The 27,303-nt window shown below is 40.1% G+C and overlaps 1 protein-coding gene across 3 annotated transcripts; it reads left to right on the top strand.

Annotated features, from left to right (window-relative positions):
• The first annotated feature begins 2,544 nt into the window (after positions 1-2,544).
• Positions 2,545-21,133, top strand: SLC30A4 (solute carrier family 30 member 4). 3 transcript variants are annotated; one of them, XM_009919277.2, is made up of 7 exons: positions 3,099-4,148; positions 9,126-9,272; positions 14,624-14,777; positions 15,036-15,249; positions 15,538-15,643; positions 17,927-18,061; positions 18,759-21,133. In XM_009919277.2, the coding sequence occupies exons 1-7, from the start codon at positions 3,758-3,760 to the stop codon at positions 18,911-18,913; spliced, it is 1,302 nt and encodes a 433-aa protein (XP_009917579.2). In that variant the 5' UTR covers positions 3,099-3,757; the 3' UTR covers positions 18,914-21,133. The 3 variants fall into 3 exon arrangements, with proteins under 3 accessions (XP_069654414.1, XP_069654413.1, XP_009917579.2); XM_069798312.1 differs by lacking the exon at positions 9,126-9,272 and having other exon boundaries at positions 2,560-4,148; XM_069798313.1 differs by lacking the exons at positions 14,624-14,777; positions 15,036-15,249; positions 15,538-15,643; positions 17,927-18,061; positions 18,759-21,133 and adding an exon at positions 12,831-12,901 and having other exon boundaries at positions 2,545-4,148.
• The last annotated feature ends 6,170 nt before the right edge of the window (positions 21,134-27,303 follow it).

The following is a 27,303-nucleotide window of genomic DNA, read 5'->3' as shown; positions in this document are numbered from 1 at the left end:
GATTTGTGCTCCTGCTCTGCCTGTTCCAGGCCCTCCCACGTCTTGCAGAAATAGACCAAGGACTGGAATATAAAATTGGTATCTGTTTTTCTAGACAAGTTAAATTTTAACTATTTATCAACCCAAACGCTCCCAAAAAGAGATTGATAGAAAGCCTCTCTGGTTCCTTTTCCTCTACAAAATGTTCTCTGTTTCACGGTAACAGTTTCCCAAGTGCGTTACCAAGTTCCTTATCCCGCGAAGGATTAGTTAAGGTTTTATTCTAAGAGGAAAAGATGTTTGAAAAGGAAGTAAAGTGAACCCTATAGTAAGGAACATAAACATTTGGTTAAACTAACAAAAAGCACAGTTACCTGCTGGTCTAAATATTTCATTTCAAGGAGTTGTGCAAAATCAGTACTAACATTACCGTTGTTATCTAAAAATAAGATACCCCTCAACAACAAACTTTATAACCCATGGTATGATGTAATGAAACAACTTTAATCAGAAAGAAAATCATGCTGAGGACATCTCTATACAATTAGCTGAATTGGATTTATAGTCCCTGCACAGCAACAGAACTACCCAAAGGAGACTGTGAAGAACCCAGACTCTTTAGCGGATGGCTCTTCTACCCATCCATGGGCAGCAATATTCATGAATCTGTGTTTAATGTCCTCATACACTTCCTTTCTTTCTCTCCTGTTCTCCTGCAGTCCTCTGTTGTATTCCTGCAGTTACTTGCTACTCCTAATCCTACAACAATTCCACACTTAATCTCTGTCTCCAGATGCCTGCCCAAAGTTTGTATACAACTTTCTAGTTTTCTTCCTGAGGTCTTACCCTCCCAGCAAGATTGCAGGCTCATATGCTGGAAAGCTGTTAAATTTCAAACTACTGGCAAGACAAGTGCCTGTGTATGTGACACTGTAACAGCAAATAATCATGTTTCCTTTTCATTTTATATTGTGGCAACTGTGTTCAGAAACTTTTAATGCAACACTGTCACACATTCTGGATTTTATTGTTGTAACTGATTTAAGCAGTTACATATGCAGTACCCACCCCCCCCGCCCTAGAAATCTGAGTAAAAATGGAATAAGTTACCTTGAATTCTATAGCAAATAGCAGGTTTTAAACCATCAGCTTTGAAAGTGCTATATGACTTCAGGGACGACAGTATGGAAAGGAAATATTTCACATTAATAGTTAACTTCTTTAAGACTCTCTATTCTTATTAAGTAAACAAGACTACAGAGAGAGTACAGCCTTGGCTGTCATAATAAAGACATGGGAGTGTATCAGGCTGTTACAAAAGGCTCTGTTCAACCAAGATTCATCTTGACAACATATGAGTTGGTTCTTGACTTGGCAACGTTTCAGAAAAATCTGGTCTTAGTTATTCAGTAAAAGGCAAGCTGGCAAACCTTGGTGCACTGGTTTAGGGTGTTAAGTCCCCCCAACTTACTACCCTTCCTCAGTGCTAGAAGTTTCTGTTCCTGTAGAAGGGGCAGCGGAACAGAGCATGAGCCTATTCCTCAATCCCCCAGTGCAAAGGCCGACATTTTAAGACAGAGTTTTACAAGCAGTTGTTTTGGCAGCTACTACCAGCTAGTTGTTCATGCCTGTGTCCGTGCTCACTTGTGCTGGTACAAGTGGTGAAACTGGTGAAACAGAGTTAAATCACCCAGAGAGAAAAAAAACATTAAGAATGGCTGAACTGGAACACAGCTGGGAGCCCTTCCCTAGGCGGCAAGGCTGGCTTAACAGGTTCCCAGCCTCCACTGCTTGTTCTGACTCCCACACTGTTAGCTGCCCCCTCAGTTGTCATATGGATGTCTGTGCAACTTGTGATCACGGAAGCAGTCTCAGTTACACATACAAATATATCTCAACCCCCTCCAATATGTATTTTTTAATTCTGGCCCATTTCAGGGACCCAGTTCATCATCTGGCCCCAAAATAATTGTGCTGGTAACCCTGCTGGGGGAATTACGAGGTGGGTGAAAGGGCTGGGGATAGGAAAATGGCCACATTGTAAAGTGGCAAGGGAGCTCAGACAAAGCAAAATACCGCTTATTTTTGGACATCATTATGGAGAACAACAGTAAGCAATCTCCACCCAAGGCCAGTCTACAATACACGACTCCCCTCCTGCGGGGCCTGTTCCAAGAAGGCTCGCTCCACAACCTGCAGTGCTGCCCCGATGCATGCCAGAATCTGCTATCAGCCCGTCACCAGAAAGGGAGTGCCCTTCTCGAAAATTTGCAGTTCTGTAAAACTGTCTGGTCTTTACTTGGTAATTTCGTTCAGCCAGGTCAAAAACCAGGCTATGTACTTTCCCTCAGGCAGGCGTGTTTTTCCAGAAAAGTTTATGACTTAGGGAACTGACTGACACAGTAAGAAAATTTGGCCATGGGTACAAACTGGCCCTGAATATGTGTAGGCTGGAAATTAGAATAAAATTGCTAGTACTCAGGCCAGTGAGGAGGGGGAATAACCACTCGAGCATTAATAAAGGCGAAAACCTAATGACTTCTAAGTTAGAGCATGGTTATGAAAGGAATTACATGACAGCAGGGCCTCTGAGGTTTGTTTCTCCCTACACCCTTCAAGGAATGTTCAGAAAGGCGCGTGTGACTTCCTACAACGCGACACTGCCCTAACGGGAGGTCCTGGAAACGGTGTGAAGAACCGTGCCTTTGCCAGGGAGAGAAAGAAAAAAGGCTACACGATGCAAACTCGTGGCTTTTAAAATTTGAAGCCGGAGCACGGATCTATGTGGTTCAGGCTTCCAGCGTACATGAAAACTGTTGCTCGTCTGTCGACAGACCGTCTGTGGATTCTACGGCTTTTACGGTTAGCAGTCTACCTCGCATGACGTTTACCCACCGAACGCGAACGCGAACGCACGGAGGAACGGGAACGGCCTGTCGGGCTACCGCGAAGGAAGCGCGGGAGCCGCAAGGCCGGCCGCTGCTAACAGCCACCGCACCGGGCGACCCCCCGCCGCCCTCCGAGCTCCGCGGCCGCGCCCGGCGCCGCGCCGCGCAGCCCCACCGCCCCCGCCGTCGGCGCAGGGCGCGGCGAGCCGGCGGGAGCGGGGCTCGAACCTGCGGCCCTCCGGCGCGGGCGGCGCAGCCGCAGTGCCGGCGGGGGCCGCGGCAGTCCGCGGGCGCGCAGGGGCTGCCGGCTCCCGTCTGCCGGCCCGGCCCCTCCGCGCCCACCGCTGCCGTCCTCCGCGGGGGCGTCCCGGGTGCAGCGCCGGGCGCGGGAGCGCGCAGGGATTTCGGCTGAGGCGCGGTCGCCGCCCGCGGCGATGCCCGCAGCGCGGCGCCGATAGAGGTGACGCGCATGGCGGCGGCGGCGGCGCTCCCCCTGCGCCGGCAGGGAGGCGGCCCTGCGCCCGGCGCCGCCTGCCCGGCCGCGCCGTGACCGGGGCTGCGCCGGCCGAGCGCGGCGAGGAGGCGGGCTCCGCGGGGCGGCCCGGGGCTCCGGCGGTGACAGCGCCCGCGGCGCCTCGCAGCTGGGGGCCGGGCGCCGGGCGCGGCGGCGGGGGGCGGCCCGCCAGCGTCGGGCGCTCCGCGGCAGAGCCTCGCGTTGCGTTCCGCCCGGCCTGCGCAGGGCCCGGCGGGGCGATGTAGGGGACATGCCCTGACGGGACGGCGAGCGGACGGGCGCCGCCTGCGACCGGGAGCTGCGCCAGCGGGGGTCGCGCGCCGCGGATCGGCCGCGAGCCGGCGAGGCCACCCCCCCCACCCCGGGCACCGCCGCTATGGCTGGGCCCGGCCTCTGGACGAGCATCAAGTCCCTGCTGCGGAGGAGCGAGGACCCCTTGTTCCTGAACGACTCCAGTGCCTTTGACTTCTCGGACGAGGTGGGGGACGAGGACTTCCCCCGGTTTAACAAGCTGCGCGTGGTGGTGTCGGACGACGCCTCGGAGGCGGCCCCGGAGACGCCGGTGAACGGGACGCCCCTGGGCCTGCCCTCCGACGACGAGTCCCTGCTGGACCGGGACATCGCCCTGCGCAGCGCCCGGGCCGGCCGGCCGGACCCCTGCAGCAGCTGCAGCAGCCGGCGGGAGCGCTCCAAGCAGAGGAAGGTGAAGAAGCGGCTGACGCTCGCTGCCCTCCTCTACCTCCTCTTCATGACGGGGGAGCTCATAGGTGAGTGGGGGGCTTCTTGTGCCGTCTCTCCGGCCCGCGTGCCTCTCAGCCTGTTACGCTGCTCCGGCCTTGGTTTTAAACGCTTACTAAGAGAAACTATCTGTCACGTAGAGAGGTCGGGGAGATTAGCTGCAAGTTCAGAGAGCGAGAAGGAGCAAAGTCCACCTGTATTTTCCACGCAAGAAAAGAAAGAGGAACTTGCAACTTCCCTTACCTGAACCTCATCAGTCCCCCCAAATGGCATAAAACACGCTTTTTTTTTTTTGGTATGTCTAATGGCTTTTTATTTCTCCTTGTAAGTTCCTCTTGTAAGTTTGTAAGGTGTTTTTAGCAAGGGAGAAGCTGCGTTTTATTACAGACATAAATAAAAGACGAACAATTTCATCCTCGGTATTTTTTAATTACTGCCATAATATCTTGCTGTGTTTGCAACAAGAGAAGAGGAGGGAAATAGAGTTTCTAAGTGTGACATTTACCGTAATAACAAAACTAATATTGGGCGGGTATTCGTCCTTATTCACCAGGTACAGCAATATACTCTGTTACTTACAACTGAAAAGACAAATCCTGAGCTATCAGTAACAAGCCAGTGAAGAAGCCACTCCCTTGACAACTTCCTGATGTCCTGCTGTGCGCTGGACTAGCATATGCTCTGTCCAGACATAAATCATATGACCAAAGTCAATTAAAATAATAGGTATTGTAACACTTCCCATTACAGTGCATACGAACACTAACTTGTTTGATTAAATTCTTTATCTTTTTTGTTTGTTAGTATTTGCAGAAGGTTTTTACCTGGGAATTTGTTCCTATATAAGTGTCTGATTGTTGTTGGTCAGAAGAACGAATCTGGTGCTCAAGTTCAGCTTTTATTGCTCCCTCATAAAGGCATGCTGTCATTTGCTATTCAGGTTGAAGAGCACCTGTGCATTATACAGCAGTCCACAAAAGGACTGTGCTTTATTTAATAGGCTATAGCAGCATAGGCTTGAAATAAAATTAAATTTGAAGGTCCCTTGGATGCGCAGGTGAGCTATTAAACATTATACCTTTGCCATTATCTAATCATTTTTACAAAGGATAGTATTTATCTTTTAATCTCTGTTCATTTATCAGTATAAGTGTCCTGTTACCATCTGTCTTCTGGGTACATCCATGCCATTCAGTGCAAGTGTCTGCTTGGTGCTACTCAGCATCCTGAAGAACGCTTAAAGTCTCTCATCCGCTTTCCCCTGAAGTAGTGGAGTGCATTACACAGTGCCAGTACATTGATGTGCATGTTGAGCCAGGTCTCTAGCAACTATAACAATTAATGGCTTTTAAATTGCTTTCATTTTAACACACAAGTCTAAATCAGAGCTAATCAGACAAATTATTGGCTGTAATTCACCAGGAAGAAAAAAAAAAAGGAGAAATCAAGTCACAAAAACTTTCTGGAAGAACAGAGATGCCTCAGGTATAGTAACATGGGACCTACATCCTCCTCCTCACCTATGCAAATTTGGTCAGTAATGACTGAAGATCTGATGTTTGCTGGTGTGAAGTGAGCTCATGCTCTTGGATCACCTGTCCTAGGACAGTTGTGAATTATATCTTTAAGACAGAAACTTCTGCAAGATGGATAGGGAGCAAAATCATTGCCCGAGTATAAATAATACATTTTGTCCCACATATGTAGAAAAAAAATCCCTAGGAGAAATGGTCCGTTTTTCAGAGAGAGACCAGAACACTGACTGTATCTGCACTAGTTTTATTTGTGGCCTTATTTCAGGAACACCGGTTAATGGAAAAAAGTGGTTTTGTCCTTCAGCATCTCTCAGTGTGTGATTAGTCATTAATAACACTGCTACAATACATCAGCTTATCATGGATAAGGCACTTCACATCAAACCTGTTGCAGGGATCTGGTTGAATGCCTCCATCTGCCCCTTGGCTCCGTTTTTTGTCTCTGGCTGAGATTTTGGTTCAGCATGAACTGGGGTAAATTTGATAAGCAACATAGTGTTGTATCTCAGACATAGACATCCTTTAACATGACAGTGATTTTATTTGATTGTATTCATATCAGAGTTCTAATATATGCTGAACTGAGTTCGTCTGAAGGGGCCCTTGCTGAATAATATGTCTGAGCTGTTGGCAGCTTGATGCTGAAGTCACTAAGAGTGTATCTGTTAGGGGCTTTGGATCCGATCCATGCTATTGTAGACCTCTCCATAGCTAGTGCAGGGAGAGCTCTAGAAATAATAGGTGTTGAGAGTAAAAATACTCCCTCATCACTGTCACATCATCTGTTGTTTCTCCCTTACAGCCAGGACTTCTGCAGGCTCAGCTCAGGGTTGCGGATTTGTCTGTGCAAAGCATTAGTACTGTAGTGTGGGCTCATCCTCCTCGGGTTTATGTATGCTGTTACCAGCCCTATTTCATTATCTGGGCAGACAGCACTAAGGGCCAGACCTATAAAATATTCAGGCATACAGCCTCCACAGAGAATAAATAGAGGACTTGGGTATGTCTGTACTTTTGTGGATCTTGACCTGAATGGCTTGTCATAGGGCAAGTAATCAGCAGCAGAACAAGTAATTAAAGATGGAGCCCTCAAGTCCTGAGTCAGTGCCCTACCTGTTTAATTTATTTAACTCCAGCCCTGTGTTCTGTCTGGTTGGTTTTAAATTTTGGAACTCTTTGAATTAATCTGTAGCTCAGGTATTTGGGAAACTTTGTTTGATCACATAGGACATTTTAACTGACTTCTTTTTATGATCTTTGACAGATTTGAGTTTCTGAAAAAAAGGCAATCAGACAATTGATTTGTTCAGTAAAAATCTTTCTGCGGTCTGTTACCGATGTCAAGATGAAGGAAATCTTGTTTCAGCACCTTTTTTATGAAATCTTGATTGGCCTATTTTTTCCAAAGTATAGCCAAGCTCATTACCCCAGCCCACCTCAGTGTTTGTTACTTAATTTGATGAACAGTCATTGTAAAAGTCAGGTAGCAACTTACACTTTGTGGGAACCATTTAGCATCAAAAAATGAAAAACATATTGCAAGTCCTAGTTAGCTTTTCTGACAGGATTTTGATGTTTTCAGCTATGTTTAGAGATTTCTAATTGATCGTCCACGAGGAGGACTGCTGTCCTTCACGGGTCACTGAAAACAGTGGTGAGCCATCAAGCTGTCTATTTGTAAAGGTTATAGATGTCTTTTTTTTCCAAGTTGCCAGTCATGTTTAAACAGCCCTTAGGCAGTACCTTTAACCAAGCAATGAACTGATACGTTTGGAAACAGAGCGCCTTTGATTTCAGAATTTCATAAATCTCAATTATGTTTTCTTAATCCACATGCTGCATTATGATTAGCTTCAGTACCTGAATTCCTTCTTTATCATTTTATTTTTAAAATCTTCAAGTGAGAGGCTAGCTGAAATAGAATTGCCTCATCTTGCACTGAAGTGATTCTCAAAATTAATACATGTGAATTAACACAGATACTTTAAATGATCATACATGTAAACTACTAAATTAAACGTCCTTAGAAATAAATTACTGTTTCTTCTACGTTGACTATAAAAGAGGCTGAATTGCACATTTCTAAGTCATATTTTTTAAAATCATGTGAGAACACAAATTAATTCAGAAAGGAAAGGCATAACGCATTTTACTTGAAAAGCTGCTGAATTGCTAAATCTTAAAAACTCATTATTTTTGAGCTGTGATGGCCTTTGGAAAACTGCAGCCTCAGAAGAATGTGACTTGGAAACTTTGGAACAACTGAAGAAAGGGGGATGGAGGAAAGGAACTGGTTCAAATGTGGTGTATTTGGTAGTTACCCACAGTACAAGCAATACTAGAGTATCAGCCACGCTGTCTGCAGGTGTGTACACATACAAACACCCACAGCCACCCACCCACACATGTTTTATAACTAGTCTTGAAAGCAATCAGCCAGTTGTGAATTTCCTGTTGCTATTACCTCATGGTCAGCCTCTTCACTAAGACAGTTTTAATTGTATATGAAGATACCTTTACTCAGAATGTTAGTTGGAGCCTCAAACCTGCCAAATGGCACGCCAGCTGCATGCTTGTGCTCAGTAGAATTTACAGGCTGAATGACAATCTCAAGGTAAAAAGAGAAACTAAATCACAGCTGAGCTGACGCTAAAGATGTGATCTTTCTGAGAAAACAGGCTTACCTTCATGCATATGGAAGACAACCAGCCTGTCCTTGATTCCCCTTTGGATAAGGGATGTTTAAGAGACAGGCGCGTTGTTTAAATCTCACCCATCCCATAGTAGTATTAGCAATTGAATTGGAACAGAGATATTAACCTTTGATCTGAGGTTATTTATCTCAATGCAGCTCATAATTATGAGAAAAAATTATGGTAATAAATAACAAAGGAAAACGCTGTGCAAGTGAAAGTCATTGTCTGCAATATATATTGGCAGAACTTACACACCCTTGCCAGGACAGGGAATAATGAAGGTTAAAAGATAATGTAATGAGAATAAAAAGGGGGCAGGGTAAATTTCCTTGCCATTGAGTAATTGGATTTCTGTCCCTGTTCCATAATGTCAAAATATTTAACAGACATAGCTTAATAAAAGAATCAGCTGATTAAGCACATATGCAATAATATATAGAGAAAAGATACAAAAGTATTTGGGGCCTGATCTTGCAAATGTTATGATGCAAGTAGTCTCTGTGAGAATAACAGGAGTGAATACTTTCTATGTTACTCTTAATAGAACATTTCACTGCACTTGTAACTATGGTAGCTTTAAATTATAGCACGGCATTTTGATTGTAATGGCAGAAAACCCCATTTAGTGATTGTAAGAAAGGCTCTCATGCACTTAATGCTCTGTTCTGGAAAAAAAACCCACCCCCCTCCCCCCCCAAACTGTAAGCTATGCCAAGAGGATATTATCTAGAATCATTAATGTAATGTGTCCTGACTTTTCCAACTTTGTTTTCAGGTGGATATGTTGCTAACAGTCTAGCAATTATGACAGATGCACTTCATATGTTAACTGACCTTAGCGGTATTATTTTGACCCTGCTTGCTCTCTGGCTGTCTGCAAAATCTCCCACAAAGAGGTTCACTTTTGGATTTCATCGTTTAGGTATGTAGATACCAGCTTTTGCTATTAACAGAGTATTTTAAGCAACAATTGTAAAGGTCACCTAATTCTAGAAGAATAGGTAACTAGAAAGAAAGTAGCAACAAACCTAAAAGTTGCTTTATGGTTAACACCCTGACTCTAATGTCCTTTTCACTGGCCATTGTGGATCCACTACATAGGTTGTATTGCCACAAGGGAATAGATAATAAAAAAATAAATTTTTAAATGTTAAACCTCAGCCAAAAGTGAAGTTTGATGGCAGCATTTTACTCACTGGGAGCAGGATGAGTCTCTCCATCTCCGTGGAACTAGGACTTAGCAGATTCAGAGTTAAATTCTGAATGCTTGATCCATCTTCCATCTTAAAGAAGAAGGTTAGGGAACTGGATGCATGATGACATTGTAAATATGACTTCCTACATATGACCGATGGCCTAAGAAGTTTAAAAAGGGTTCAGAGGAGGGAAGCTGTCCCCAGCAAGAACAAGGGTGGATATGCAGCTGTGTTTCACAGCCCATCCATAGTTACTGGGCTGTTGCATTAGGCCAGGCCCCTGTGCACCTTTGTGCTTTGGAATTGAGGCTGTTGAGCAGAAGAGGGGCACATTCTTTGGTCACTCACTGCTGTACCACTGTTACTGCTTGTGTGACACACTGAGGAGCTTGTTGGTGCAGGAGCTGTACATGTCAGTCAGTTATTGTTCACAACAGATTATTGCCAGTGCCTAGGATTTATGAAGTCCCATTGACTTCAGCAGAATTATGACACTGGAAAAAGGTCCTATTCAATGTGAAAAATGACATCTTAATCCAGAACTAAAAATTTCTGTAGAGCATATTATCAGAGAGCTCTGCCCTGCCAGAAGCCACATAAATCAGTATTCCTCTTGCACTCCCCAAACCACACAAAGCAGAGGTCAAAATGTCCCATGGTTTGCAATACAGTAAGTTACTTGACCTCTGCTCATTTTAGGTGTCTGTAAAAAGAAATAGAATTATGTATTAAACCTTGAAAGGGTATTTTCAGGATTCATTACTTCATATTTGGAAACATAATGATGATAAAGGGTGTCTTCATGTGGTTGCTAACTGGATATAGTAATTCATAATGTACAGCTTCAGGTCTTGTAGACATTTTACCAAAAGCTTCAACATTTACTCTTCATGAAATATATAATTTCTAGTGTCAGAGTTTGCTACCTCTGCTCTATACATTCTATAGTGTATCTTTTTCAAGGAATTTCAAAGTCTTGTGTAGTCATTATTTGCAATTCTTATTTTGGCTGCTAGAACAGCAGTAGAATTCAACAACTCCATCACTTCTAGTCATTTGTCATCGGTTAGTCACTAATGCATGAATGCATAACTCTGTACACTAGCAAAGACCTTTGGGGCTTTAGCAAGAAAGCATTAACAATGCCAGCATTTCCCATTACAAACTTTTCTTTCAAGAAGTTTTAATTTTGCGATAGGAGCTCCCCTCATACTGAAACCTGACCTTGCAGATATGCCCCTCGCATTTGCTCATGCTCCCCAGAAGGATGTTTGCTAGCATTTATACATATTTTAACCCTATTTAAAAATCATTTGAGTACTTTATGTGTCTTTGTAACTTTTCTAAAACCAAATAGTATATATATTGAACATGCCATGGCCTAGCTTAAAAGAGGAGTTAATCTTAAGAAAAATAGAAGAAACTTACTTAACCATTAAAATCTTACTCAGTTCTGTAATTTTTCACTGACTTTTCAATTAATTTGAGGACTTCATAGCACTTTGCAAGCACAAATCCCTGAGGATTCCTGCCACCTCACTTTTTTTTTTTTTTTTTTTTTGCATTTACTGCAAATGAAAATACTGCCCAGACTGATCAAGTGGTGGCCCATGGGTCAGATCTGGCCCATAGAATTAGTCTGTATCACCCACCATCTTCTCCCTGGGCACCATCTTCTCCCTGGGAGAAGCTACAGGGAGCAGCTTCTCAGTTCTGCAACAATTACTCCTTCTTTTCTGCTGCCCAGTGCCAGTAGGTAGTCAAACACTAGAATGGGTTGCGCAGTTGGAAATACTCAAAGCCCAACTGGACAGAGCCTTGAGCAACCTGCTATAGTTAACCTTGCTTTGAGCTGGACTACACAGTTTCCAGAGGTTCCTTTCTACGTCAACCATTCTGCATGAGTAGCAGCAGTGCAGCTTTCTCAGTAGGAGGACTAGAGCCTGGGGGTGGGGGGAAGAGTTTTCTGTGGCTGCAGTGAGGAAGGGGAAGCAGGTAAAGGCCCTGCAAGAGACCCCCAAACCTTGACCTAGGCTCTGCAAGTACAGAAGATGGGATGGTTCAAAATTACTATACACAGATTTTCTAAAGTCACATTTGTGAAATTTATTTGCCTGATTTTAGGCACCCAGTCTGGATGCTGTGGCCCAAGGGCCCAGTTTCACACATCAGTGAATGTTGGCAATGGAACAAAGCTGCTTCTAGGGTATATCCTCACTGTAACATGTTTTTCCAAATAACCTATATGCAAGAAGCTTGTCAGCAAATAATATAAGCTCAACAATAGCTTGAATTTCATGAGAGAGATGTTAAAACATGACAGAATGTTAAAGATAGGGTACAGATTGAGCATCTGTCACAGAAAAAATGGGGAGCATTTGTTTAAAACTGGGAATACACGCAAGAACTGTCTCATCACTGACCTGCTTTTCATTAAGTTTTGAGATAATATAAGCATGAAAACATTCTAATGAACAATGTTTCTGGTGCTCATTGCAACTTTTGTTGGCAGAACGATGACTTTTCAAACTCATTCCCATAAACGCTGCATTGTAAAGACAACAGACCCATTAGTTGTCTAGTCAAATTCCAGAAGGAAATTAGCACTAGTTTTCATTTATTTGAATTCTCTTTGAATACATAATATGTGTGCTCCATCTTCAGTTTTATTCCATTTTCAGTGGTGAAAAGAAAGCTGACAGATTCAGGAATCGGTTAGAAAAGTGAAGACAAAATAATGGAGATTGCAGTCATGTCTAAGAAGGATTATATTCTTGAAGCCAAAAATAGTTCTGTTTCACCACCAAGTGGAGATACCTCCTTCTCAGCAAGACGCTGAGCAGATTTAAGCATAGATATGGAACTTGGCATTTTTCCATTGCTGCGGAGACAATGTTAGTAATGACAGAATCAGTCAGTCCACTGAGACAGTACACAGTTCATTTCACAGGAAGTGAAAGATCTCAGCACAAATCTACAATTCTGACATGACAATGACTCTGAAAGAAACTGCAAGGAAAATGCTAGTTTCCGTTGCAGAAAATACATTTTTAGATTGTAAAACCAAAATATGTTATTTCTTTGGTAAATGCTAATGTGCTATGGCTTCACAAATTTTTTAAAAAGCATTCTGGAAAATCTTCTAAGCAATGTACTGGGTTTTTTAAAGGCTCTTGCCCTGAATAATCTGCCTGCTTTGTAAAGAACGCTACCACTTGCATGGATATTTCCAGGATTTTCATGTTGCTCTGCAATCATCTGAGATTGTGACAGTTGCCTTTCAGAGCCTTGTTACTGCCTGGTAATGCTGGTACTTGTTCAGGCACTGACACGCTACTGAGCAGCTGAATGCGTTGGTGTGAGTTTCTTCTCCCATAATGATGTTAAAAATTCAGTGTATGGATCAAGTGATTTTAGTGATATTAAAATGCTTATATAGCTGCATGCTTTTTACTGTAATATTCAATAAATAAAATTAAGGCAGTTCTGTGTTAGAAATTACACCTTCTGCAGTAACCAAAGTTATACTACATGCTGACAGATTCAAATCAGAGGGAAAAGCAAGGCCATTGTCAGATCAGTATTCTTAGAGCTATGGTAGAGCCAAGAGTGGAATTTTGCCCTTACTGGGGAATAAATCAGGGCAACGTGTGGAACAAGGGGGAAGAACAACCATTACAATTCCAAGTAAACTAATTCCAACTCTGATCTTTGAATTCACACAAGAAGGCTAAGATCCCAGGGGTCCATCTGGCAAGTGACAGTCCAGAGCATTATGAATAATGATTACTGGTTACTCAGGCATGGCTGCAGATTTACATGCAATACAATGGAGCTAGCATTAAGGTTTTCCCAGTGCTTTTTGTAAAGCCCTGTATTAACTTGTTTATAACTGAGACAGTCTTTTAACTGGGCTAGTGTTTTCTCTGTCAAGTATCTTGCCCCCCCCCCCTTTTTTTTTTTAAGTTTCAGCTGCAATAGGGCAATCATTTTCACAATATTAATCTAGAGGGTAAAAGTATGTTTATGTCAAAAGGAATCTAGTGACCCATTTGGAAGTACCTATATTCTTTATAGTAGGACCTTAAAACTGTAGTGTGGACTCATCCTCCTCAGGTTTATGTATGCTATTACTAGCCCGATTTCATGACTTGTGTACTGAGGCAGACAGCACTAAGGTCCTGACCTGTAAAATATTCAGGCCTATTTACCTCACATCAGAACAGCAGGAACCTTATAGAGAGCTGTAACCAATTTCCACAGATGTAAATGGCAGTGGAAGGTGCAGGACAATTAAATACTTAGTTTTTATTAACTTTCTAATTTTCTCTTTATTTTGATGTATGTGCCCTTTTGAAAGTCCCAGCTGGTCAGATAAAATTCCTACACCAAAATGTTAGTCGTAACATTCTTACTTTTGTGAAATATGAGTATTTGGTAAACATTAGCTAATGCTAAAACAGCGTATTACAGCAATACAGGAACTTATATTAAGCAATCCTTCATAGCTGAAATCTGCAATGAATAACATGTAGGTACATATATGTCAAGAAGCTTAGGAGTAATATGTCTGACAAGTTTGTACTGTTCAGTTTCTTAATATTTTTATAATTTTTTCTCCATCCTAAATACAAAGGGATATACAAAAGTCCTATCTAAATCCAGCTTAATACTGTGGACACTTGAAATCAAGTTTTCTCTTATTTGTAGGTGGGCTGGTGATGTTTGAGAACACCTATCTTCCTCTCCTGTGAACAGGGCCTTTGTTTGTGACTTGTCAGGCAAAAGTTCTGGGATGCCTGAAGAAGTCACAGTCATCGCCCGTGCAGAAATTTTCAGAGAAAACATAATTTGAGGGATATACTGACAGGGAAGTGTGAAGGAATTGATTAGAACAGACTCCATTTGTTAATCCTATTTTATGAGTTTTATTTACTGCACAACTTGTTAGTTGTGCATAAGGGTTATAACACACATTATATACTTAAAATAATTAAGGCTCTGTCCACATTCTAATTTGGAAATAGAAATAGATCTGAGACTCACTTTTGTAATGTTGTTTCCTTTCTGTTTGCAGAAGTATTGTCAGCCATCATCAGTGTATTGCTGGTCTATATCCTTATGGCATTCCTCTTGTATGAAGCTGTTCAAAGAACTATCCATATGGACTATGAAATAAATGGCGATATCATGCTGATTACAGCAGCGGTTGGTGTTGCAGTTAACTTAATGTAAGATCTTCCTTTCTCTCCATTAACACTTATAAATGTATTTCTGAATAAGCTGGTAATTCATTCATGCCCTGTAACCTTCTGATGGGATGTAATTTTGCTGGACCTCTTAATTTTCATAACTAAGACAAGAAATGATACTGAGTATTACTTTTTCAATTACTTGGTTTAAAACGAAAGAAAAAAAGCAACGAAAAAACCCCACCCACCAAAACTTAAAGCCTGTTTCTTGGAGTGTTTTTCTTCTTTCATTTTCAGAATGGGTTTTTTGCTGAATCAATCTGGCCACCTTCACTCCCACTCCCATTCCCACCCTCACTCTCACGTACCTCAGTCGAACTCTCCTAACACAGCCCACAGCAGTAGCCATGGACACAGCAGCCTTGCCGTGAGAGCAGCATTTGTACATGCCCTTGGGGACCTGGTACAAAGTATTGGTGTGCTCGTAGCTGCATATATCATACGCTTTAAGGTAAGGAATGGCTAGTCTTTGAGGCAGGGTGGAATTTTTTTAATTTCAACTCCAGTGATTAAATTAAAAAGGGACTTGTTTTTTTAAGTTATTAAAAAAAATACTTTGTGATATTCTATTATAAGCTTCATACATTCATGCAAAATAAGCAAAGGCTATCTCTATTATGTATTTTGTAACTATTCAAACAAAAAGAAATATTCATGAAAGTTGTAGCTGGAAGTAACCGCATTTTCTAAGTGAGCTTATTTTCATACATTCTTTAACATTTTGGAACTTCCCTTGCAGCCAGAATACAAGATTGCTGATCCTATATGTACATACGTATTCTCCATACTGGTGGTTTTGACAACAGTTCGAATTCTGTGTGACACAGGAGTTATTATTCTGGAAGGTAAGATCTGTGCACAGTCTGCAGTACTTTACATGTCAAATACCAGTGAGCATTGGCACTTTTTTTGACATCACGATCACCATCTCTAACAATGTGAATTGTGTCTGGAGACTTGTTTATCCTGCTGCTGCTTTAGTCTGTTGGTTCTTGATGGCTCATCTAAGTTGCAGCAGTCTTTAGGTGTCTTTGACCTCTGCCAGAATGACACAAGTCCTAGCTCTGCTCACCCTTTCCCATCAGGAGATGGTAAAGTGAAATGTACAGAACTTTCTTGTGCATCTGCAGTGCCTATCAGCTAAACTGAGTGAACATTTGCCCACACTCAGCTCTACACTTTAATTACTTGTAAAGTTAAAAGTGAATGTGAACACATGTAAAAGGAGGAAGCAAGCTTAGGCCAAATGGCTGGACAGGTAGTTCACGCCTGTACTGTCTTCCCCTTTTCCACAAGTGCTGTTGTATTACTTGTGTGCTTCTACTGTTACCGTAGGGGAATGTACAAGCGAAGAGTGGTGTAAAAAGGAAGAAGAAAAAAAAAGGAAAGAAAAAGCTGAACACAAGCTCAAGAATCTTATCTCATGTGGTGACTTAGAGGGAAAGATGCCAGCAACATTCTTTGCATTATCATAGCTAACATGCCAACTATTACTGCTTGATTTAGTACTTTTACCTTATGAAAGTGAAGATGTTGGGGATGGGAGAAAAATCCTAGGTTTTAACTGCACCTTCCTAGGTGTCTCATGTGAGCTATTACTGACTTTACTTTTATTATGTTATGAGGTTAAATCAAGGACCTCAAAATCTTCAATGTCAGGTGCTTTTGCTGTCATTTAGGGGAAAAAAACCCCAACAAACTCCCCCCCCAAACAACAAAATGGAAGTCCACTGAGAAGGCAAAAATGGTGATATTTGCTTAAGAAACCTCAATTAGCTCCAATGCAATAGCTAAGATTTAGCTGAAGAAAACAGATGAGAAACTAGTGCTGTATCAGATTCCAGATATTTTGACTTGTAGCTCTTTGCAGAGGTATTCTAGTTGTCATAAGAATCTCCAAATTAATGATGTTATTAAAAGTGATGATAGGTGGGCTTTATGTCCTTGGAGTTGTATCAGCTTTCAGTATTAATTTTAACTTAAGTTTCATCATTATACTAGGAATGCTAAATTAAAAACTTAAATTATTATCTAATAAAAGCAATGAGATTCTAGCTTTTAATACAGATTTATAAGGCAGCATGGAAGCCTATCAATAGCATGATGTGAGATATCAAAATTTGAGTCCATGTTTCCTGGGGAGAAGGCGGCTGTAGAAATAACACCTCGCAGTTAGCTAGTTATTTATGAGCTAAATAATTTTTTATGGTCTTCACTAGAAGGAAAATTTTGTTTAATATGAGACAATCCTAAACACTGACCTTTCAAAAGAGATGGTACTGGAACGAACATAATTTTAAAAGACAGTAAGGCATCGGGTTCAGAGAGAAGTCATCCAAAAATTCTGAAGAAATTTGAGAAGCAAGTGGCTGAACTCTTCATAGTACGTATAATCAAACTCCATAAAACTGGAAGATAAGCAGTAAAAAGCTATGATCGAAACAAAACTGTTCAGAAACAGAGTTTATTCAGTATTTTTGTACTAGTTTTTGACCCATGTTGATCATCTAAAATTTTGATTCTGCCCTTTGTACAGCTAAAGGGTGGAGTAGGGAAGCATTAGAGGTGCTGTAGCTGCTGAAAATACTACGTCCAGAAGGACTTTATCAGTGCAATCATTGATTTGCAAAGACGTCGTGCTATAAGACAAAGTCATGTGTTAACCCCTGTAGATGGATTACTATGAGCACTTGAAAATGATACCAGTTACCTGAAGAGAGAAGTTTCAGGAGACAGCAGGATACAGGCCCTAGCATTATTGTTTTTTTAGATTCTGACCTTAAGAGTCTGGTCTAAGCAGTTACTAGGTGTTAGAAGCGGCAGTAAAGTTGTCTACAGAAGTACATTGCTCTAAACGATCTAATGCTGGCTACTGCCAGAGAGCAGATTCTGGACAGGACAAACGACGTTTGAGACAACACTGCAATTCCTGTACAACTTCTGTACCCATATTGGACTTAATATGCCAATTTGCATATTCTTCTCTATTGATAACTTGGAAGTTACTAATGACTTCCAACAGCACAAATTATAAACTCTTTTGACACGGAGATCTGTCATGACATTTTAAAGGCCACTGAGAGTTTGCAGAAGACAGAATTAATTTTATCTCATGTTTGGTATTGCAGGAGTTCCAAGGCATTTAAATGTGGATCGCATTAAGGAAGACTTGATGAAAATTGAAGATGTTTATTCTATAGAAGATTTAAATGTTTGGTCTCTCACTGCAGGAAAAACAACTGCCATAGTCCACTTGCAACTAGGTAAGCTGCTGTATAGCATAATTCTAAATCAAATCTAAGTGTAGAACCGTCCCGTCCCGTCCCCGCCCCCCCCCCCAGCTTCTCTTCATATTGTTATTTAAGTTGAACCGGGAAATACCATTCTGGGGGGAAAAAAAAATCTACTAATTATGGTTTTGTACAGCAAGGTATAGAATGCATTGGCCCAGAAGGACACACTGTAAATGAAAACTGTGCAAAGAAAATATATTTGTGTTGAAACATTCAATACAGATTCTTGGGGGGTGGCTTGGGGGGGAAGAAAAAAAAATTTCTCTCAGAAATTCCCTTATTTTGTCCAGGGAAAGACAGGGTGAAGTTCTAATGCGGAACAATCTGACATATGAATAATAAATATGTTTTGCCAAAACGTGCTGATTTAGATATCTAATGGTACCATGAATATTAATTCTTAGTAAGAAAGCTCAATTTTTTGGATGGGGTGGGGGGTGGTGTCAAACACACACTTTTAGCAAGAGGTGATTCTAGTTAAAGGACACAGACCTAAAAGGTGTAAAATAATATATAGAGAGTACATAGTGACCACAGAACAATATTAAATTAATGAGTGTGAAAAACAATTATTCTAGTTGGTAACACTGTGATAAATTTGAGAAGAGCTGGATTGTCCAGGTTTCTTGAGGATTGAATTCTATTAATTATTTTCTTGACATTCCAGTTCCTGGTAGTTCATCTAAATGGGAGGAAGTTCAGTCCAAGGCCCGACACCTGCTGCTGAACACATTTGGAATGTACAAGTGCTCTGTCCAGCTTCAGAGTTACAAACAGGAAACGAGCAAAACCTGCGCAAGTTGTCAGAGTTCCAGTGCCTAATTTCATATGTTTTGGGAACTGCTGCCTTATTCTTTATCTTGTAGTCAAAGACTGAGAGCAATAAATGCAAAATTAAAATGATCAAATAGAAATCATTAATATGTGGATTTGTACCATGTAACATGCAGCAGGGAGAACTGGTGCTGCAAAAAGTGCAGTGGTTGCCCTACAGAACATGCATTTCACTCTATCCCTTGTACTGGTTTATCCAATTTATTATGATTTTGAGACAAAGCTGTTTTCAGATTATTGTTTACAAACTGCAACGTGGCTCTGCAGATACCTCACAAATTACAGTCCATATTGTCCTTCAATAATATGTACCACAAAGTACCTGCACTCCAAATGGAGCATCAAGTATTCAGTATTTCAATTAAAGTCTCTAATGTTGATCATGCCAGGGTTCCATAATATATCATGATCCCTGAATTCATTATACAGTATTTTTGCAATAGTAATTTTCATACAGTATCTTAAACCATAATGCATACAGTACTAGTTGAATTCTTTTGGAAACTGTCTCTTTGGAGACACTGCAAAATACAGAATTCACTATACCCAGACCAGAAAGTTAGCTTTAATCTGGGCACTCAGAGATCCAGACAGGAAGATCCTTGCCCAGACTTCTGGTATTTAACTGGAGACCTGACACTGGACCCAAAGTGTTTTAAGTGATCAGTTATCTTTAATGTATTTTAGAATAGGGTTTATACATTAGAAACAGGTTATTTATTTTACAAAGTTTTGACTTGCAAGATGAATTTATTATTAATAATATCTTGAATGTCAACATTTGATTCACATTAAAAGGCCAGTTGATTAGCACGCATTCTAATTATAATTAATAAATGTCCTGTAATTGATCATTTTTCCATGATTGTTTTGTTTTAAAAGAAAAGTCAAATGATAGAAACTATGCTTGATGTGGAGATACTCCCAAACACAATCTACAGACATGTAAAATACATGCATCTAACAGGAAAGAGTTTTAGATATGTACTATTCCCTCAGTCACAGATCTCTGACCTTTTTTCATCTTTGCTTTGAGCACAGGATGGCAGTATCCCGACAGGAATGCCTCTGCAATAGCAGTCCCCACTACTTGGCTTTATGAATAAAGCAAAATCCAAGCAAGCTCAGTAACCTAATGGTGCTGGACAACAATATCATAATATTGTTTTCGACAATAATATAATGACCTACAGAGGTAGAAAGGCCTTTTCTTATTCATAGAGAGATGAGGCAATTTGAAAAGACTATTTATTCATCCGGACACCTTGAAGTTCACAAAACTGAATTGCTTAGTCTCATGGTGGAATCCCTGTACTTTGAATGTACATGGGATGATAAAACCTGACACTGAGCTATTATCAAGCTCCAATTTACACCTGCTTCTGAAGTAATTTCCATTGAAGAAGCTAAGCGCAACAAGAATATGACCTGCAGAGTTCAGAAGATGGGAAGAACTTGGCTTCAAATATTTTTTGCTTATTCTGTACTTTGATCTTTATGCAGAACTTCCACTGACATCAAAAGTAGTTCTCTATGTGGATCAGAAAGGAAAATTTTTGCCCAATAATGGATATTGTGATACTCAGCTGTGAATACTTAAGCTATTGCCTGTTTTGAAACTTGCTAGGGTTTCACATATTCATCAGGCTCGTTTATACCTGCAATTGGTTGTAACAATCTTGGCTTCTTTTCTCCCCTTTTTTGAGGTAGGGGTCACATGATGAGTTTTTATTGGTGAAAACTGACAGTACAGTATTAATTTGGACAAAGTACACATAACACTGGATTATGTTTATGTCTGTTCTGGTAAGAAGTGGGAACACTTCAGTACAGCATGGGAGCACATACAGCTCAGAGGCAAAGTAGCACTGTACTTGGGAAGTTAATGCTTCAATACAAACACTATCATTAATTAAGTCATATCACAGTTCATGAAAAATGTGCATCCTGTCCTTACAAACTTACTGGAAAAAAATACCACAAACAAACAACAGGTATTTTGCACATACTAATACTCAAATAGGTTTTAATTAAATTGGGGTTTACAATTGATGTAATTAGAAGTTGAAGTACAGTAGACATGTATTGTATTTGGAGTTTTTTAATAATTTACTACACATTTGTTTAATTGAAGAAAAAAGCAGAAGTGTGTTGCTTTATTGTGGGTTTTATTAAATCAATTATTAAACTTCACATTGCTGTCTTACATTTATTTGTATTGCTATCTCTTGTCATTATCTTTGATTCTTACAGCAGCTGTTTTTTGAAATGTCTGAACACTCAAGCTTAACTCAGTTTGGAGATGCTATATATAGAATGAATTATGTCTCCCTCTTCAGTCAGAAGAATTTAAGTCTTGTTATTTCCCAAGCAATAATTGCACTTTAGAAAATATAAGCTGACAAAGTATGGTGAAGGATCAGCCATAAAGCGACTGGCAAAACATTCTTGAAACCCTACATTAACCCTTGAGGGGCCCTTGTTATCAAGGTCTATAGACTGGAAGGAGTTCAGAGAAAAAGCAACAGAAGTTGAAATGAGAATAAAGAATAAAAGAGTCAGTGCTCAGGGAGGCTCTGAAGCATACATTCCCTGTATTAAGGTCTAACTAAACTCACATGGAAATGTATATCTGTGTGGCCTACCTCTAATCCTTTTCTTATTCTTTTTGAATTATTCAGGGCACAGGTTGTCTGGCACTGCTAAGTTTAATCTAAGAATCCAGTATTCTTCTGAATCTGCTATTAATCAGCATCAAAAGGAATACGCATATTTTCACTTATAATACTCCAAGTGATGGAATAAATGAGCACAACAGAACTATAAAAATAACCAAGTAGAAATAATCAGTACACTTACTTACTTATAAGGCTAGAGAAATACTCAGAAAATAACATTGATTTGCAAACAAACTACCAGGAATTTATGATCTAATACACAGTAACAGTACTCTGGAAGCATAAGTGACTATAAAAGAAGTTATTTTTATAGACATTGCAAGGTCATTTTCAGTACCAGCTTAGAGGAGAGGGGCCTTAGTATAAATAAGAATAAGGTCTAATGTCTTTCCAAGCAGCTCTCCAGCACATCCAGATTATTTTACATGGCAAAGATCATCTACACTCTTACACCATTCTTTTCCTTCTACAAAATCCTCTGCTTGAAATGAAAATGCATTTACTTAATGGGATTTCTCTCTAACCAAGAGACTTGTAAGATTGGAGCAGGTTTCCACAAGTAGTATCCCTGCTTTCCACAGCAGTGCTGCAATGCTCTTGCTGACTGAACAGCTGAAATCCTGTGAAAATTCTGCCACCTCTAACAGTCTACATTGGGAAGAGATTTTTCCTTTCTTAATCTCTGATTGTCACCCATCCTTTTCTAAAGCATAGATACAGCTTTGATGACAACCTACTCCTATGAGTCAATGAAGCATTTTTATATCGAGTAGACTGCAAACCCTCACATCCCACTCTTCTATTCTGAAATGTTCTTATCCTAAGAAGAAAATTAACAGAAACCCATCTTGTTTCTTAATGTTTTCCTTGCTTAATTCTGTGGGGTTTTTTGTTTGGGTGGTTTTTGGTTTTGTTTTTTTTTTAAACTGTGTTGACATTTAGTCTCTTCAATACCAGCAGCATTTCTTTCTACACCAGCAGAATTACCATTTAAAATGTCATACCTGAATCTCATCTTCAATTACTTTACTACTGTACGTATCTGCTATTTCTTGCAGAATCACTCCCAACTGGCAGAATGACTAAGAAAAGCAGTAGGCTAGCATTTAAAAGTAGTTTTCTGACATAAAATAAAAAAACCCCATAAGACACCCACCAACTAATGAGCGGTAAGTCTTTTGTTCAGGTATTTGGCAGAATCTCATGACAACACTGTGGTGATGCTGCCTAGAGCAGGGCTGTTAAGTATTATTTCTCTCTACAGATACAAGAATTTCATAAATGAAGATAGGTTGTTGGGTAATTAGAGATGATATGTACTGCAGCAGCTTCCTAGACTTCAATAAGCTAGTCCATTGCCAGAGAAGTTCCCTTGAGTTTTCAAGGGGAGGGGACAATTCACTGTAAATACCCAGCTCATTTCCCTCTATCCATCCAAAACTGCATCGCCAAGCTCTTTTTTCTTTCTGGTTGCTCCAAGCACATTCGGTTGTTACAGGAGTTAGCACACCTAGCTCAAATGTCACGTTCCATCAGCACTTCGCATTACGCCACCACTCTCTGCTTCTCTCACCTCATTTTCTTGCGATACTCTACCCTCTCCACAGTTTCACTAATAATGTCCAGCTTGCACCCTGTGCACCTGCTGTTTACGTGGTCACTAGGAGCTTCTCATGCAGCACGGGGTGTGAAACACCCCCAACTTGTAAGGCCTGTTCTATTCAAATACATGCTTGCCCAAAGTCCGTTTCCTCTTTGATCTCTAGATGAAAAAAAACTTCTAGCCATCAAGTTGCTAACTCACAAGGAAGACCTAATCTGAAAGCCTCTAGATTCACTTTCTACCTTAAAAAAAATAAAACAAATGTCCTTCATCTTCCACACCCTTAATCCCCTTTCCAGCTTCACCTCATCTTCCCCTTCTTTGTAACACATCATGCCGGGCACTAATAGATACTCTCTGTGCTCTGGAGCTAGCAAATCCCCTTCTGTTCTACTCTTCTCATTCCATTTTCCATGGCTGAATGCTCTGGGAAGGACCATACATGCTCTTTCGTTCTGTGAAACACCTGACACAACTTTGGAAGCTGCTAGAATAAATACTTACCTTTTCTATTTGCTGCTATCCAGCTACCACAGCAATCTGCTCTTATAATGCACACATACCTGCCTTCTATGTTTACAGCTGTAAAATAATGACATCCAAATCAATATTTTTGCTCTTCTATCTCTATTTTCCTTTTCTCCATCGTGTTCTGCTTTTTTGTCTCAGTATCACACAGTTTCAAAATGACTAGCGCTAAATGTACGGGATAAAATAACTTAATTGCTTTTATTACAGTTATGAAGCATTTACACCTTTTATGGCATCAATTTCTGTAGGAAAAAAGTATTTCATAAACACAAGCATAATTTTATCTATATGATGACAGCTTTATGATTTCCTTACTATTATACCCGGTGAAAAGATAAGTTGTTTTTCTGATTGTGACTAGCCAGTACATGAGTGTACATAAAACCAGTTAATGCTATCTGTCCAGAGCGTGTTTCACATTAAACTCAGTACTGATATATACAGGGATTTTTTATTAAGCTGATGAATACATAAAAGCAGCCAGATGCCAAGCAGACAAGAAATATGCTTTTGTCTCAGGTGCATTAAAAGCACCCAAGTCCCTGCACTCTTCCTATTTCTTTTTCCCCAAAACACAAACACAGAAATTATCTAATAAATGCCTAAATAAATTGATGAGATGTAAATGTAAAAAATAGCTATTTAATTCTAGTAACTGGCCTTTTGAATTACAATAGATTTTTTGCAAAAAACACCATAAACAAACATTTTCATAGTTAAGATGATGCTACATATTTGAACCTAGCATACAATTACTCTTGATTTTTTTTATAGATTTCATGTGTTCCCTCTTTCCAAGCCCACTGTAAGAACAAGTCTGACACAAAACTACAAATACTCTCCCCTCTGAACTGTCAGCCTTCAAGGCCTTTCCCGAGTTTACCAGGAGATGGTGCACTAGTCCCAGCTTTAATAAACAGAGCTGTGTACTGAATATAACTATTCAAACTTCTACTTTTCAAAGGAATATACTTTGTTGCAAATTTAAAAAAAGTCTTATTAGTAAGTAAAAAAAAGTCTTAATTTCTCCTAAGGATAACACACGGGATTTAACTTTATCATGGATGCAATAAGGAAAAGCACAAACCTAGCACATATTTGCTAATCAATTACTGGGAAGGGCTTAAGATACTTCTTAAAGGCCTATACAGGTAAATATCATGGAATACAACGTGCAAATGCCTCCCTCCAGTTCCAAGTATGTAATAAAAAAATTGTATGAGTGGAAATTAGTTGTAGCTATGGGTATCTGAAATGCAATTAGAACAAATTATATTCATTAATGTAAACAATATAAGTTATCATGCAAGCCCTTTGTTTCTATGAAAATAAGTATTGCTTCTTTGGGGCGCTGAATTCATGTTTCCAGGACAACAGATACTTCCATCTGAAACTATCTGCTTTTTTATAAAGGATCTGATGACACTTCCAATCAGAAACATACACAGAGGGAAGCAATTTTGTTTCAAAATAGGCAGATACAATTATAAATGTAGAATATCATTGTGTTTACACACTGCTGCAATTGCAAGTATAATGTTGTCTTTTGATCTAGTTGAACAGGCTTCACAGAGAGAAAATACAGATGGCAGAGGCTGAAAAACTCAGAACCACAACTTCCTTCCAGTAAGTCTTCTTTCATTTCTTCAAGCTATTAAGCAATTCTGTATTTTCTACTTCTGCAGAAGACACACACCTCCAATTGGAAACGGAAATTGCCCAACCAATTACAGACACTGGTTTCTTTCTGCTTAGATATTTGCTTTAAACGTAACTTAGATGGAACAAATTATGATGGTTTTCAGGCAGCCTAGCTGCTTGGACTTGCCACAGAGCAAAGGTCAAGTCGTATCATAGGAAATTTAAAAGAAAGTATTTCTTTGCATACCAAAAAGTTAAAGGGCCATGTGCAGTGATCTGTAAATGAAGATATGTTTTAGATACACTCACTTGTGGATAGCTATGCAGGATATCACATTAAATTAGATCTATTAACTGTCTTTGTAAAGCAGCAATGAAAGCAGAATATTATTCTTCCACACTTGGACTTACTACATCTGAAGGTGCTCTGGAGGAATGATTGAGGGAAGAGGTAATCCCTGATTTTAGCTATCAGAGATAGAAAGAAACAGCTCACAGAGCAGGAGTAATAACAAAATTAAATCCTACTAATAGGCCCACCAACTGCTATGGCTAAGTAAGAGTATTCATACTGCAGTTTGGTTGTGGTGGTTTTTCTTGATACTTTGTTGATGCTACAAGGTGTGTTTGTGTACAAAAGAGGAAGGAGGAAAGAAAACAGATAAAGACAGATCATGTGGGTACTGGAGCAACTGAAAAACATTAGACTCCATTACATTACCATGCAGCCAACTATGGAGCATACTTATATTTCTGGATCAAATTGTGGTGGTCACAAATGAAGTCAGTACCAATTTCTTTTATAGATTGCAGCATTAGTTGATCTGTTGTGCAGTTCAACTAGGATGTCTGATGTTAGTCATTTTTCTCTTAAGCAAGGTACGTTTTACCCATCTAGCCCACACCACACACATACATTACTGATGCTAAGAAAAAAAAAAAAAAATAATTGGAGCGTTACCCCCATCTCCCTTCTTTGTTGGGTTGCCATATTTTTATCTCCTTAGTGAAGAAGAAAAAAGCCCAATAGGTAAAGAAGTTCTCTTAGCTTTTGACTTTCGTAACTCTGATTACACATTTCTTCAACAAATGCTCATCTCTAGCTGCAGTAATACCTTTGTGCTTTAGTGTTTGTTATTGAGGAATGTACATTACATGTGTGGTACAGCCAAACAGACAACTGTGAGGATTTCTAAAAACAGATAGGAAGGTCAAACGCTTTGGTTCTTTATTGAGTGAATCAATCTATGACTTAGACGGCAATTTTGTTTATTTAAAGCACTCGCCCACAGAGGATATATACATACACCTATCAAAAAGTGATACGCTCAACACACACCGCAAACAGAAACTTCCATGTATCACCCTGTTCTGCATACTACAACAGCTTCCTCTTTGAACTAATACACATAGAGGAACTTGAGCAAAGACATGCCTGATCCTTAAATGTTTTTATTTCTCTTAAGGAGAGAATTTTCAAAAAACACGTACTAGTACATATACATCAACCACTAGAAGTTTTGTTATATTAATTCCATGCCCCCCTGAAATCAGTATAAAAACATTCCCATAACTTCAAACTAATTTTATTTTACATCTACTTTGCACAACATGGTATTGTAATATTAAAATTATGGCTAAGAGTTTGGCAATGAGGTAATGAACAGGACTGCAAGTCATCATGACTGGGATTTTGCTGTGTATTTCTGCTTTTGGGAGTAAGGTGGATACCGCAGTCTAAGCCAAACTCTGTTTTCTGACCATAGCAGGTTTCATTCAAAGCACTTCACAAGAGGAAAAATAAAAGACAGTAAAGGCAGCATAATGCTAATGTATCATTTAATAATGCTGACAGCATTGGCAGCATAATGCTAACAGTAATTTTAAAAAATATTCAGGCTTTACTGAATTAGAAAGTCATACAG

Source organism: Haliaeetus albicilla, chromosome 12 (assembly GCF_947461875.1).
Source record: "Haliaeetus albicilla chromosome 12, bHalAlb1.1, whole genome shotgun sequence".
Taxonomy (NCBI): Eukaryota; Metazoa; Chordata; class Aves; order Accipitriformes; family Accipitridae; genus Haliaeetus; species Haliaeetus albicilla.
Note: the sequence above shows the minus strand (reverse complement) of the source record. Positions and strands in the feature narration are given on the sequence as shown.